At 41.7% G+C, this 13,513-nt stretch overlaps 2 protein-coding genes across 5 annotated transcripts; both read right to left on the reverse strand.

The window, feature by feature from the left end:
• Window positions 1-1,878: 1,878 nt before the first annotated feature.
• Window positions 1,879-11,393, reverse strand: NPFR (Neuropeptide F receptor). 4 transcript variants are annotated; one of them, XM_018000327.2, is made up of 5 exons: window positions 10,977-11,393; window positions 4,859-5,339; window positions 4,580-4,749; window positions 3,380-3,956; window positions 1,879-3,307 (listed from the first exon to the last, which is right to left on the reverse strand). In XM_018000327.2, the coding sequence occupies exons 2-5, from the start codon at window positions 5,328-5,330 to the stop codon at window positions 3,054-3,056; spliced, it is 1,473 nt and encodes a 490-aa protein (XP_017855816.1). In that variant the 5' UTR covers window positions 5,331-5,339; window positions 10,977-11,393; the 3' UTR covers window positions 1,879-3,053. The 4 variants fall into 4 exon arrangements, with proteins under 4 accessions (XP_017855816.1, XP_017855815.1, XP_089326669.1 ...); XM_018000326.2 differs by having other exon boundaries at window positions 1,879-3,956; XM_089470543.1 differs by lacking the exon at window positions 10,977-11,393 and adding an exon at window positions 10,569-10,964 and having other exon boundaries at window positions 1,879-3,956.
• A 129-nt stretch (window positions 11,394-11,522) lies between these two features.
• On the reverse strand, window positions 11,523-12,925 carry LOC108608776 (uncharacterized). Its single transcript, XM_018000328.2, has 2 exons — window positions 11,847-12,925; window positions 11,523-11,775 (listed from the first exon to the last, which is right to left on the reverse strand). Exons 1-2 carry the CDS (start codon window positions 12,883-12,885, stop codon window positions 11,579-11,581), a joined length of 1,236 nt encoding a protein of 411 aa, XP_017855817.1. The 5' UTR covers window positions 12,886-12,925; the 3' UTR covers window positions 11,523-11,578.
• Window positions 12,926-13,513: the final 588 nt, after the last annotated feature.

Raw genomic sequence — 13,513 nt, forward strand, 5'->3', positions numbered from 1 at the left:
ACATATAGCTGCAAGTGCAGAGAGCGCGACATGTCCGCTGCTCAGCTGCCCTAGCTCGAAATTATTTAATTAAATTATTGTTATTATTGCTTTCAGTCGTGGGCCGCTCTCACCTTTTGTTGGTGCGTGTCCCATGCCTCGTCTCACTCGGGTCGCACGGGTATTATTCTTCACCTTAGATGGATGCGTTGTTAATGACGACGATGACCCTTCGCTTGGGCGGTAAGCCGCTTTTCCAGCCTCAACAATTAACGCAATCGTCACATTATTACAATTCAAATGCCACCACCGAGTGGCTGCGACCACCGAGTGGAAGACGTCTCTCTTATGAAGGGCTCAATCGGAGCTCTGGGCCACTTCCAATTCAAGCAGCTTAGCCACATGCCTGTGCTCCGGCGGCTGTGATTGATGAGCTGCGTCTGGGTGGCTTATCAATACACTCACATACACATTTGGCAACACAAACATTAACATTTGTCCTCAACTCGGCTCCAAAGTGCGGAATTGCGGAAGTGAGGCAACATAAAACCAGTTGTCTGTCTGTCTGTTCCGTATTTCGGCTGTCACATAAGTATCCATATGTAGGTCCCATAGACTCTCATACGCTCGCATTTATATTTATCACTGTGGGCCCACATTTGGGCCGTTTAATGGCCCATTGCTCTTAACGTTATGCCTCCTACTTGGCTGCTTGACTCCGTATCAAGTCGAGCCAACGACAACAGCCACAGCAACTGCTTTAAAGGGCGCCAGCGAGTGCCAAATGTTAAAGGTGTACCAGGTGTATGGCCAGACGAGCTGCTCTGCGTAATGTATGTTAAATAAATCACATTAGCCGCATACAGACCACAATAATTAAATGACGAATGTCTGAATGTATGTATAATCATAAATATCAGACAAACCTTAAATATTCCTAATTAGCATCCAGCTGTCAGCGACGATGTCTCAGAATGAATGCAAGAAAATGTTATATAAACATGTTTCTGCTACATTTTATTTTTATATTATTAGCATTTTTAGAACTTGTGTTTCCCAGCATCTTTATGTCTGTATTAAAATGCCTTTATGTATCTTGTTTTACCTTTTACCTTTAGACTGTTATTAAATTCATACATCATGCTGTAATCAAGTGGGAATTTGATGTGAAGAGTGCTCGAGGCGGAAGTGGCACTTGCTCTCTTCGTCTCGAGGTATGAATGTATATTTCAGAAACAATTTCTCAGTCATGAGTACAGTTTGAGGCAAAAGTAATCACCCAATGTTTTTTTGTTGTAATTATTTTCTTGTAGGAACAATTTTTGCTCTGCGTGCACCCTTTGCTTCTTTAATCCTTTATTGATTCCATCAAGTCGAGAAAACAATACTTAGAACCTATATGGATCCATTTTCCTTCCATTGGCCGACAAGATTGCTGATAGAGGTTTCCAAGAGTCTGACCCTATTTCAAAAACCAACAAAGAATAATTCTGGGACAATCCCGCAAATGTCTCTTACGTTGATTATGCAGAGTTGTTGCTGTGTAAACCAAATCAAATCTCGACTGCACTGTGTTCGGCGTTTATTTCCATCATAAATGTCAAAAGCGAATTGACATTTGCAGCCATTGGCAAAAGGGTGCACGGAAAATATATATAAAGTTGTTGAAAAATAAAGCCATACAAATCAACGGAATGCCTTAAAATGCTTACCTCGAGCAACTGCGCGTAACAAGCATTTGATAGATGTGTGCTCAACGAATTCCTCTCGCAACTGCAACTGTTCATTGGGCGCCCTCGACTATAATCAGCGTAGCCAATGGAACTCGAGAAGCCAGCGAAATGAGCAACTATGAATTGATAATCCTTGCATAACCAGAGGAAGAACAAGTACAAGCAATGTTAATTAAGACATTTATTTATCTAATATTCGTTGCCAAACAGCAAATACTCGGAATTCATTATTGGTTGAGCTTAAGCTGAGATTAAGTATAACAGACACGTCGTTAGTACTATGGACACATTGCATGTTAAGTTACATTGACTATGAATATGTATATATATATTATAAATTTATAACACAAGGAAATAAGTTCAATTGCGAAGTACGTACAAAGCCTTAGAGTGAAAAGCGTAAATAGGAACAAAGTTGAATAATTAATCATACTTTACATATTTCACATATATATTCACATATATGTGTATCATACACATTTATCTCTGCTTACATCTAAGGAGTTGTGTTTGTGTTTATCAATTACCCGAAATTTAATTGAAGGGCTCGTTCAATTAAATCACAGTATTTGATGAAACCTAAGTGTGCTGCGTGTAGTGTGTGTGTGCTTATATTGCATAATTAATGATGCTTAATATACATATATGTAGAGCTAAAGGATCTACAAGTACGTTTTACAGCTGCGAGTACAGTTATCCCGCCTAGACTTATATTTAGCTCAGCTTTGCTTTCGTTCAGTCAACATAGATGCTTACGCCTACACACAATATTCGTAAGTCTCTAAAACTAAGTTTAAATTTAGGATTTCAATTTGGATTTTGGTTGCTGCACTCCTCCTGCTCCTCGCTCCGCTTCGATGCACAAAGTTCTGGGTAACTCAGTTGGCATTAGGCATAGTTGCCCAGGGGGAGAGCGGCATGCATTGAGCTTGTGCTCAACACTGCAAATTGGCATTTTAGTAGTGTTGCAAAGCTGTAAGTGTGCACAAATGTTGAAATGGTCTCTAGGAAAAGCACATCAGATGCACTTTTGTTTACTTGCGACTTAAATGAAAATTATGCTACAGAATCTCTAATACAAATGCAAATGCATGCAACCTGCGGCACTGTTTCAATTGCCTCTCACAAACGTCTTGCATGCAAATTCAATTATCTGGGAGCTCCGGGGCTCCGGCACGGCCTGCACAATGTCAGTGTCTCGTATTTATATTTACAAATATTTACATATACATATACATATGCAAATACATATACGTACGACAAAGCACAGAGACTGGCTTGCTCCTGCTTAGGCAGGGACTTAGTTTAGCTGGGTTAGTATTAGGCGGATTTGTGGTCTGTTTAAGGCGGCGCCAGGATGATCAGCTCCGTCGGCATGGGATTCTCGGTGAGAGCCACAGACTCGGTGACCGCGCTGCGCGTTCCATTTCGTGCGTTAAAGTCGGTGGCCGCGATGCTAACGCCGCCGAGGCAGTCGCCATCGGAGGTCGCCAGGCCCCGCTTGGCGCTCTTACCCAGCAGCTGCAGCTCGCCCTTGGACAGGTCGGCCTCGTGTTTGCGGCGGCGACGCGTCGCAGCTGCCTGGACGTTGCTGCCTGTCGTGTGACCATGGAGAGCAACATTAGTGGATTCAGTGCAACGACACAAGAGTTCTTGAAATTCTTTACGGAAGTTATCGTTGAGCCATCCATACAGCAGCGGATTCGAGCAGGCCGAGCTCATGCCAATCATGTGGCAAATGGCATACGCCACAAGCATTCTCTGCGTGACGGCCGAGGGCCGTTGCATGTCCGCGTACAAATTGATGAAGTTCAGCGGCAGCCACGAGACCCCGAAAATAATCGCAATGCTGATCAGCAGTCGATTCGTCCGCTGCATCCGCCTGCCCCGCTCCGTCTTGCGCTGCGACGAGCACTGCACGGCGACCACGGTGATGCGGCTCTTCAGCTTGTTGTAGATGCCGAAGTAGGCGATCGACACTATCACTATGGGCACCAGATACTGCACGCACAGCGAAAAGATCGAGTAGTAGAAGCGGCCATCGCTCATCGGCCAGTCCTCGATGCAGTACGATATCCTGTGGGGCACTCCGAACTTCTGCAGCATCAGCGGCATGTCCATGTTGATCAGCTGCTTGTAGATGAACAGCGGCGAGGCCAGAATCAGGGCGAGAGTCCAAATGCCGGCCAGTATGGTCACAGCTCCGACGAACTGCAGGCTGTCCCGCGTGGGATAGACAATTACCTGGACAACGGGTGAGCAATTCGTGTGGTAAAAAGGTAAAAGTTTCAAGAAATGAATACGTATCTATTGGCCTTAAGGTACTTTGTCTCAAGTTACCCCATTCATCTGCCAACTATAAGAAACTGCCTTACATAAGTCAAGTACTCAATGTAAACTAACGCATGCAGCGGAGCTGAAATCATTCTGCTTGGTTACACGCTAATTGACGATCTAAAAATGCCATTTTGAACTTTTATCTATAGACATTAAAAATAGAACAGATAAGTGCTATGACAAACATGAAAGGAAGCAGGAAGCAGGAAACGGGAAACAGGAAACTTTGAAAGTTGTAACCAAGCTACCATCGCAATGCTAAAACTTTTGCCTGCCACTGTGGAGGGGGTAAAAGGCTATCTGAGAACTGTTGTGTTCTGGCTTAGCGTTGTCCTCAACAGTTTTATAGTTATCTTTGCTAAGCCTTTCGCCACATTGCGCCCGGAACACACAATTTCTTTCACGCTCTTTGACTTTTGATTAGAAACGACAAAGCGCTTCGATGTGCCCTCTATCGATTTTTCGGATGATTCGGATGTTGTCATAGCAGTTGGCAATGATTATGGTTAATGTACAACGAGGCTACCAACCTGATATCTGTCGAAGGCAATCGCTGTTATGGATATGGTGGACACGAATATGCTCAGGGCCTGCAGAGTGGCAATCGTTTTGCACAGGGTGGCACAGGAGCCGTATGGCCAGAACTTCGAAAGGAGTTCCATCAGTGTCAGCGGCATGGTAACTAGGCATAAGAGCAGGTCTGCAAATATCCAACAAGAGGCCATCATAAATGCGAAATTTCAGCTTACATAACAGAAACATACACATACACACACACGCACACGCACACAAGCACATTGTCAACTCACCCGATATGGCCAGATTGAGTATGAAGAGGTTGCGGGCCGTGCGCATGATTGGTTTACGCAGTACTGCAATTACCACCATTATGTTGCCCATGGCTCCGAATACAATCAATACACCGTACATGGCGATTAGCAGGTGGTACCACGGACTGCCGATGGAACGGTTGTGCAGATATTGGTCCATCAGCACTGGGTCCATTCCGGCGGGCACATAGCTCCCGTTGCTTGTACTGTTCAGCAGCAACATTGTCATGTTGTCGTTGTCGTTGTTGCTGCTGCTGCTGCTGCTGTCTTCGTAGTTGCTGTTGAGTTTGTCGTAGTTGTGGTTCGTAGTGTAAACACTGCCTGCATCAAGGCCAGGATAATTAACCAAATGACGACTCTCCCCAATCGTATCAAATGTGGCGTCGCTCGAAAGTACTTTATACAACTCGGCGGAGCTCAGAATATGACTGCCAAGCTCGGTGCGGTTCATGACGATAATCTACACAGAGAGAGGGAGTGAGAGAGAGGGAGAGAGAGGGAGGGGAGAAAACAGATACAAACAGCATGTTAATCAGTGCCATGCAAAAACTGGGCATTTATTTCGGCTATGCGTGTGTGCTGAGCGTGATTTAAGTGCTGCTTCCAACGCACATGCCACACGCCCCCAAACAGGAGCAAGCCATTTGACTATAAATACACAGCAGTCACTATCGCCCAAGCCAAAAAAAAAATATGTATATATATATCGAAAAAAAGGATGTGCAGTGCCAGCCGTTTGGCTTGTGCCAAAACTTTAGCCCGCTTTTGGTATTCGACGTGAGCCAAAGGGATTGAGCCTCGTTGGTGATAAACCAACGGCTGAGCTGCTCTATAAAACTTTTCCAGTTTTTTAATAAGACTTCGAGCTAAGTTATGACTTATTTTTATAGTAACGAAAATAAAGCGTTTAGGTTTTTCATCCGTTCCTTTTATTATATTTCTAAGTAAACTTCTTCGCAATCTATAGGTATAGTGAATACATATCAGCATGGCAAGAGCAGAAACTGATTTTAATTAAAAAAGTTTGTTTGGAAAAAAAAAGCCTGCATTTTTGTTGTTTGTTGTTTGTTTTTTTTTTTTTTTTTTTCCTATAAATTCCACTCACTGTTATGTAATCTGCATTAAATTTATGCAAACAACAGCATCGAAAATAATTAGGACATTACCGCACCTCGAATACCCTGCCAAGTGTGTTTAAGTTATTGCTCGTCAAGTTTATAAGCCAGCTAAATATCTCTCTCTTTCACAATCTGTTTTCCTTTATAAAGTCTTCAACTTTAAAATAATATTAAAAACTAATTTCATATCTCTGTAGAAAAGAGCATCAGAGGCCGGCGATTTCTAGCTTGAAGTGAATCTTATAATTAACTTTAGGTTTCTATGAACTCATTGAAGCTCTATTTACACCATTTGCGTCATCAATTATGCGGAGCTCCCTCAATGTCGGGCGAAGTGAAGCTCCGTCTTAAATTAAAGTTCCGTTTTGACGTGTTGCCATGCTAAGCATTTTCGATACACAAACAACGTGAAATGGGCGATGCAGAAGGCACACCAATTATCTGAGCTGTCGCGTATACGCAATGGGGGCCGCATCTCTTTTATATAGCAGACAGGCCGGCAGTTAGAATCCATTCGATTTGTACTTGGGTTATAAATGAACACAATTGCTTAAGATAATTGCGTAATTTTATGCACCAGATGAGCGTGTACTTATCAACATCAATAAACCGAGACCGAACCGACGGAGACCTCCTGGGCAACATCAGCACATTATTCAGATTCCCCAAAGTATGCAGCACAATCGGTTGACGCGATTAATGGGCTGTCTGTAAATCAAATGGGTTGGCTGTCTCGCCCGACTCGAGGGACTCACAGGCATCCCAAAAGAGTTAATGCTCTCTAGAAATAGAAATATTGATTTCCTTTCCCTCGACAACATGAAAACAGAATCGCTGAAAAAATGCAATTTTCAAGTTTGCAGCTGACAATTCACCAATCTTTGCTGTGTGCATCAAAGTTTACAAATAGATTCATTTCTCATAAGGATTTTTTGTCCTCTGAGGCGCTCAAGAGATACGCCATGAAAAAACAAAAGCTAAAAAAGGAACAATATATTTACAATTGCTAAGAATGTTCAACAAGGCAACAATAGAATGACAAAGTTATACACAAAGTTTGACCAATTGTTTTTTGGTATTATTTTTTTTCGCAGAAACAGGCTCAGTCTCGGTTAGTCATTTGCAGAGAGTCGCATAGATGGGCGACAGGATGAAAATTGAGTTTTCATGCCTGCGAAGCTGTTTCAAGTTCATTCTAAAATTTTGTTTTAGTTTCTATTATAAAGTGTTCTTTTATTTTAGCTGTTGCTTGGCTATATCTCTGTGGGACGCTTACGAAATGACTTTTTCCAAAGTTGATGACAAGAAAATTATGTAAAGTAGCCTCAAGTTCATAGAACTTGTCATGAATTTGAATAATTTTCAAGCTGTCAACGTAGCTGGCGCAATGCGTGGGTCTATTTGCATTTTCACCCTACCACCATTCCACGTTAAGCTGCGTGATAAAGATTTTAAATGCCACAAAAAAGAACAAAATGTAACATAAAAATAAATAAAAACACCCACAAAAAAATAAAATAAAAATAAAAAATAAAACTCTAACCCATTTTTCTTCTTAGCTCTGCCATTTTTGGCTCAGCCGCGTTTGTGATTTATCTGATATGTTGGCAACTGTGCGAGGGCCTTCCTCGCCTTTCAAAGCCATTTCCATTGCCTTTTCAGCAACTGCTGGGCTTAAGCATGAGAAATGTCTCAATTTGATAAGGGAAATGTAATACATTCATTCGCAGAGCTCGGGCCTATGAATGGGCTCGATCTATTAATTGGCTGCGAACGTGATTTTCAGCTAGAGAAAAGCTCTTTCAAAGTGTAGTAAGAAAATGATTTTTATATTTTTCCCAACAATTAATTCAATTTTGGCTGAGCCAACAATGTGAATTGACAAATTGGATTTGGGACAGCATAAGTCCCGTTTTTCGTGGTCAAAAAAAGCAAAAGTGGGTTAAGGCAAAAGGGTTTCAATGTTTAACTAAAAGAAGCCCAACTGTAAGTTAATTAATTAAATTTAAAGCAGCTTCCACAGAGCATCTACGTGCCGCTGTCCATCTGTCAACCTGTCAGAGGCTCTATGAATGTCAAATGAAACGATGCCAACAGCCATATGGCCAAGTATGTTTCGGGATGCCCTACCAAGGAACGCACGTAAATTGCAAAGTAAGCGAAAAGTTTTCGCCTTCCGATGAAAAACAAAAGTTGAATTGCGTTTCTAGCTGACATCTCATTTGTGAGGGCTTCTTGGGAAGCATTTATATTGCCATTACAAACATAATGTATTCACCCTCACTCCCTGTTCTGCTCTCTCTGTCTCTCCCACTGCCCACTGTCGTGAGGTATGCGCCTTTGTCTGTTATTAGCTGCATTTATTTGAGACTGTCTTCAGCAGCTGTGGAACTTGCTGTTGCCACCAGCATTTGTCTCCGGCCGTTGGCAGGAGACATTCATTTAACTTGCAACGTGAAATGCACGCAAGGGACTTGTGCCTTTTGCTTGTTGCTGTAGCTGTAGCTGTTGCTATTGTTGTTGTTGTGGCGTGTCCTTCTAGCTTTTTGCCCTAATCCGTGTCGCACCATATTTTACTTCAGCTGCAAGGCACCAAATGGCACTTGAGCTGCGAATGATGTTATTGCAAACATTTCAAATAAATCCCTGCATTTTGCGAACGAATAAGAGGATTGCTTTCTAAGACTCCCAGAGTCCTACGCAGAGGGGATCTAAGGGATCTATGTTATGTACATACATTTAGCTGCTTAGCTTCCCTATTTTTATTTCCTGGCAAGGCCATATAAATATATGTATGTACATATGCCCATATATATGTATTTTCTATTGCGCTTTATAAAGCTGTCATGTTACCAGCAGGCGACAAGTTAACAAACTGTGAAAATGCAATTCTTTGACATGTCAAATAAAATGGAAAATGAAAATGCTTACATCGTCGCACAGCGACTGGTGAATGCGAATGAATTTAAATACTTGCTGACTTTTAACATTTCTGGCTTGCATACTATTACCTCGACAGCACTTAGCTAGGCTGCCCTATCCACCACTATCCCCATTAAAATTATAAACAAGGATATGCCAGCGCTCACCTAATCTAATTAAGGCACTAATGGAACCATGTTGTTCAACTCCTGAGAGAGCATATTAATTTATTAGCTGCTTCGCGTAAGCTAGATAAATTGCGGAAGCTAAAACTTAACTATATTACAATTTACGCACTTACTTTTTAATGAAGTTTCATAATTCGTAAATTATGGATAACAAGCTATTAAATTTGCCACAATTCCTGCGAGTATTTACGTATTCCATGGAATATTTATCCTTTGTGAGAGACTGTCGGAATTTCGGACTATTCAACTAACTCTTTCTAATTGAGCTAATTAGCAGAGAGCTTAAATTAGCATGGGCAATACACCAATCCGGGACATAAGCCTGCATTCCCGTTATGCTATTTACTCTAGAGCCTGCAGCGTTTAGCCAACTCATCGAGTGCGCTGCAATTGGCCGCGACCGACAGCATAATAATTACCAATGGCTCGAACGCAGCAAATTTTGTTCACGAATCGATTTTTATAATTTTCCATTATAACAGTGGGCGTGACACTAGCATTTCAAGTTCCTCTTTAAAGGAGCTGACCAAAATACATATTCAAATGCTAATGAATATTTACTGAAAGCTACGACGATATGTAATACATATATAGAAGATATATCGTTAAAATCCTTGTATTTTATTTATTTTTTTATTGTTACAAAGAATTAATTCTAAATAACAAGTTTTAAGCCAGAGCAGAAAATCTTTGTAAATAAATAAAGCAAAATAAATCTGCTAGTTTTTAATTTAGTGGTGAAATACTCATAGGGAGAGGGAGAGAGAGAGAGAGAGAGAAAGAGAGAAAGAGAGAAATATAAAATACTTCTGCCATTTCACTACTTGAAAGAGTTTAGTATCATTGTCCGCATATAGATTATCTCTTGGACTTCAATTAAATGAATGAATATGCATTGAGGGTATAATTTATATTATATGCTGAAAAATATTACTCCAGTCCACAATAGTTTTATGGCTACGTTCCCTTTAATTGTGCTTAAAGTGCGGAAGGAATTCATAAATTTGGCTAAGCAAAAAATACGAATAAATAAACAAATAAAACAATGAAATTTCATATAAATATTAGCCTCCTTCAACACACTCTTTCAACTTACTAAGTTTGTCAATATTATTCAATATTAAATATTCAATATTATTATTTTCATTGAGAACAGATTCCAAGTAACTTTTATTTCTCCTGAGATATTTCAGGCATCACTAAATAATTCTGATAAACTACAATTTTCCATATAATTATTTGCTTTATGCTTCCACTAAGAGTACGAATTTTTCACACAGTTTGTGGTATATACACATATCTTTCCACAATTAGTTATGAATCGAAAGCGAAATGCTTTCAGCTCACTTATACGAACTTCCGCTCTTCGTTTCCGCAAATCCACATTAACCGAGTACAGCCCCACCCGCAAACTGTTTGTTTTCCCATTATTTGGCACTCTGCATAAATTCCGGCACTCACATCAGATTCCGCTTGAGTTACAATTTCCTTTCAAGATTGACTTTTCTAGCTCATATTTGGAGCACTTTGCACTAGTTTGTGTTATGCGAACAGATAGTTACAATCGCGATGATGAGGTTTGGCTGCCGCACACGTCGGTTCGCATTACGCCCGATTCCCATTTTGATACACATTTGGCACATTTGGGCAGAGAACGGAATACAAACTCAAATAGAGACTCGAGTACACAGAATCGCATTCACAATTCACAATTCACAATGGGAAATTGGAAAAGTAGCGTCCGGCCGATTATTGGCAAATATCCGCGTACCACTCGAGCTATTCTCTGAAATTTTCACGCCTTCGATTTTTTAATGGCGCCGAATGAAAAAACAAACAAAAACATTTTCACACATCTTGCTGGATTACCTCTTCTTGATTTGCTCAATCATTCTCCAACTGCGAATATAATTCGCATAAATATTCAGCATTCTGAATATTTATAAAATATATTTATTTATAATTTTTATGATTTTCTTTTTTGTTTAGTTTTTGTTTTTGGTTTTGATTTTTGCTATTGTGTTTTGCTTTGATTTCCAGTTTTAATTACTTAAAACGTTCCAGTTGAGATTTGTCGATCCCGATAACTCGGCGGGTGAACAGCCGGCGACCATCTGTTGGCTTTTAGTGCACAGTCCTAACTTTTATAGCGCTGCCCCTAAACACACTTGGAATTGCCGAGTACTGCTCGTTGCGTATACGCTGCGTGAGCCCGAACTTGCAACTGAACGTGCCGCGCACGCTGTCTGCTTATAGGCGAATGCTTTCGGGTTTGTTTTGGACCAACAGCTGTGCGGAGCTTTCTTATCAGCGCAGCTAGGGGTTGAAGCTGTCCAAAAAGCTGTCAGCACAGTGGGGCAAAGCATATTATAATGATGAGTTTGTTTATATATTAAAGGTATAAGCAGAAATATATGTATGTGTATATACATTTTATTTATTTACATATATATGTAATAAAACCCACACTTTTACTGCTCATCGAGCAGCCCCCTGGCATCGAAGAATGGCAGCAATTTCGCTACAATACTCTGTGCTCTGACACCCTCGTATACCGAGTCCTGGAAACTAATTGCCTCGGGCGTGTCCATATACAGTTTACAAAAGTCTGGACACTCGTTGCCGTTGTAAATCATGAGAGGTTGAAACACCAAACCTATTATGACGCCTGCATTGGAAAGGAAATTCTGGTATTAGAAGGGAACTCAAGTCAATTCCATGTGGAATCGGAATACTTACAGAGAAATCTGCGTCGCTCGAACTGCAATTGGAGGTCCATCAGACTGGGTACCTTCCCCTCGTAGTTGAACCGGCCCAAAGCACGCTTTAGGGCATAATAATAATACTGAACCAGCTCCGTTTCTCTGGCCAGCACCTCCTCTTGCAGCGAGGTGCAGAAAAAGTAGTGAAGGTCCAAAACTGGAGGGCCGAGAGTGCTGAACTGAAAGTCTATGGGCAGCACTGCGATTGGCTGCTCGTTCGCATCGTATTGGAACATAATATTCGTAGTCCAGCAGTCACCGTGAGTTAAGACCTGGAAATCGTCGTCTGTCACATCGAACACACGTGCGGCGTACTCCATGAGATTGACCAAGAGACGCTCGAGCTTGCCATAGTAGCAAGCAGATAGCTTGGGCTGTGTCTTGACATAGCGCATCAGCCCCTTAAATAGGTTCGTAAATACTTTTGAGTACCCCTGAGGTCCGCGACTGAAGAAACTGGTTGTAAAGCCCTTAGCAAACAGCTCGGGCTGCTGTTGCCTCAGCATCAGGGAAGCGGCATGAAACTTGGCCAGCATTTGGAGCGTGAGCTGAGTGTGTGCCAGATCCAGCTGCTTCACACGATCTGCGTTTCGGTACTTGAGCGCAGCTAAGTCCTCCAACAGCATGATGCCATGCTCCCTATCGATGCAAACGGCATGCGCATGCAGCTTGTCCTCGACGCCCACCTCTCGCAGCAGCTGCTGCATCCTGGGCAGGATAAACTCGTACATATCCATCTCGCGCGTGTATACGCCGTACTCGACAAACATGCCCGCCTGGGGAGCGTCGTCTGGGCAGCTTTCCTTTAGCAAGTATGTGTGCTGCTCCACTGCACCGCCCGTCAGCTCGTATTCCACATGAATGCGCGTCACCACGCCCACATAGTTTTGTCCCCTGGCCGTGGCTGCATTCGACCACAACTTGCGTACATTCAGCTGAGGATCCTTGTGGTAAGCCTTCAGGTAAGTTTGCAGGTAATCCTTGGTCAGCCAGCAGGGTAAATCGGAGCTAGCCATTTCATAGAGCTGGGTCTGGCTGATGCTTGAGAACTGAGAGAAATTCGCATCAGCGATCTAGCTAATATAATGACGTTCTATCTTATCACGTCACTTTGCACTTTATCATTATATTATGGAACGACCACTAAAGTGTGCCGTTAAATATACTATAAATATTAAACTATATTTATATGACCCGCCATAAGTATATGTAACCAAAGTTAACGCGACTACATCGTCTACGTTATATACTTGAATATGACCAATTATATATCCGTATAACCGTGACGCAGCTAATTTTTTTTATCTCCAATGATACGATTTTGCGGTGAGTACTGAGATGATCTAGTCAAAATATGTTGTCTTAGGACTTCAGCTAATTTCTCTCTCTCTCTCTCTCTCTCTCTCTCTCTCTCTCTCTCTCTCTCTTTGACTCTTGCAATCTATCTATCTCTATATGTTGTCTTTAACTAATCTCTTTCACTATCTGTGCTTTTCTCCCTTTCTCTTTCTGTATCTCCCGCTCCCTCTCCCACTCTCTCTATCTCTATCTCGCATTTTCCATCTGTCTCTCTCTATACGTTGTTTTACGACTTCAACTTATCTTTCTCGTTATCTCTCTCTCTCTCTCTCGCTCCCTGTTTAT

This window comes from Drosophila arizonae, chromosome 2, assembly GCF_054131065.1.
Source record: "Drosophila arizonae isolate 15081-1271.41 chromosome 2, UAZ_ARI_1.0, whole genome shotgun sequence".
In the NCBI taxonomy this organism is placed as follows: Eukaryota; Metazoa; Arthropoda; class Insecta; order Diptera; family Drosophilidae; genus Drosophila; species Drosophila arizonae.

Bases quoted from the DNA above. Each gene is read 5' to 3' on its own strand.
- NPFR (XM_018000326.2), bottom strand. From the start codon at position 5,330: ATGAACCGCACCGAGCTTGGCAGTCATATTCTGAGCTCCGCCGAGTTG. The intron at 4,750-4,858 runs GTGAGTTGACAA...GGATATTTGCAG, and splicing joins ACTCAATCTGGCCATATCGG to ACCTGCTCTTATGCCTAGTT. The intron at 3,957-4,579 runs GTTGGTAGCCTC...CCCGTTGTCCAG, and splicing joins TTGCCTTCGACAGATATCAG to GTAATTGTCTATCCCACGCG.
- LOC108608776 (XM_018000328.2), bottom strand. From the start codon at position 12,885: ATGGCTAGCTCCGATTTACCCTGCTGGCTGACCAAGGATTACCTGCAA. The intron at 11,776-11,846 runs GTAAGTATTCCG...TTTCCAATGCAG, and splicing joins CGAGCGACGCAGATTTCTCT to GCGTCATAATAGGTTTGGTG.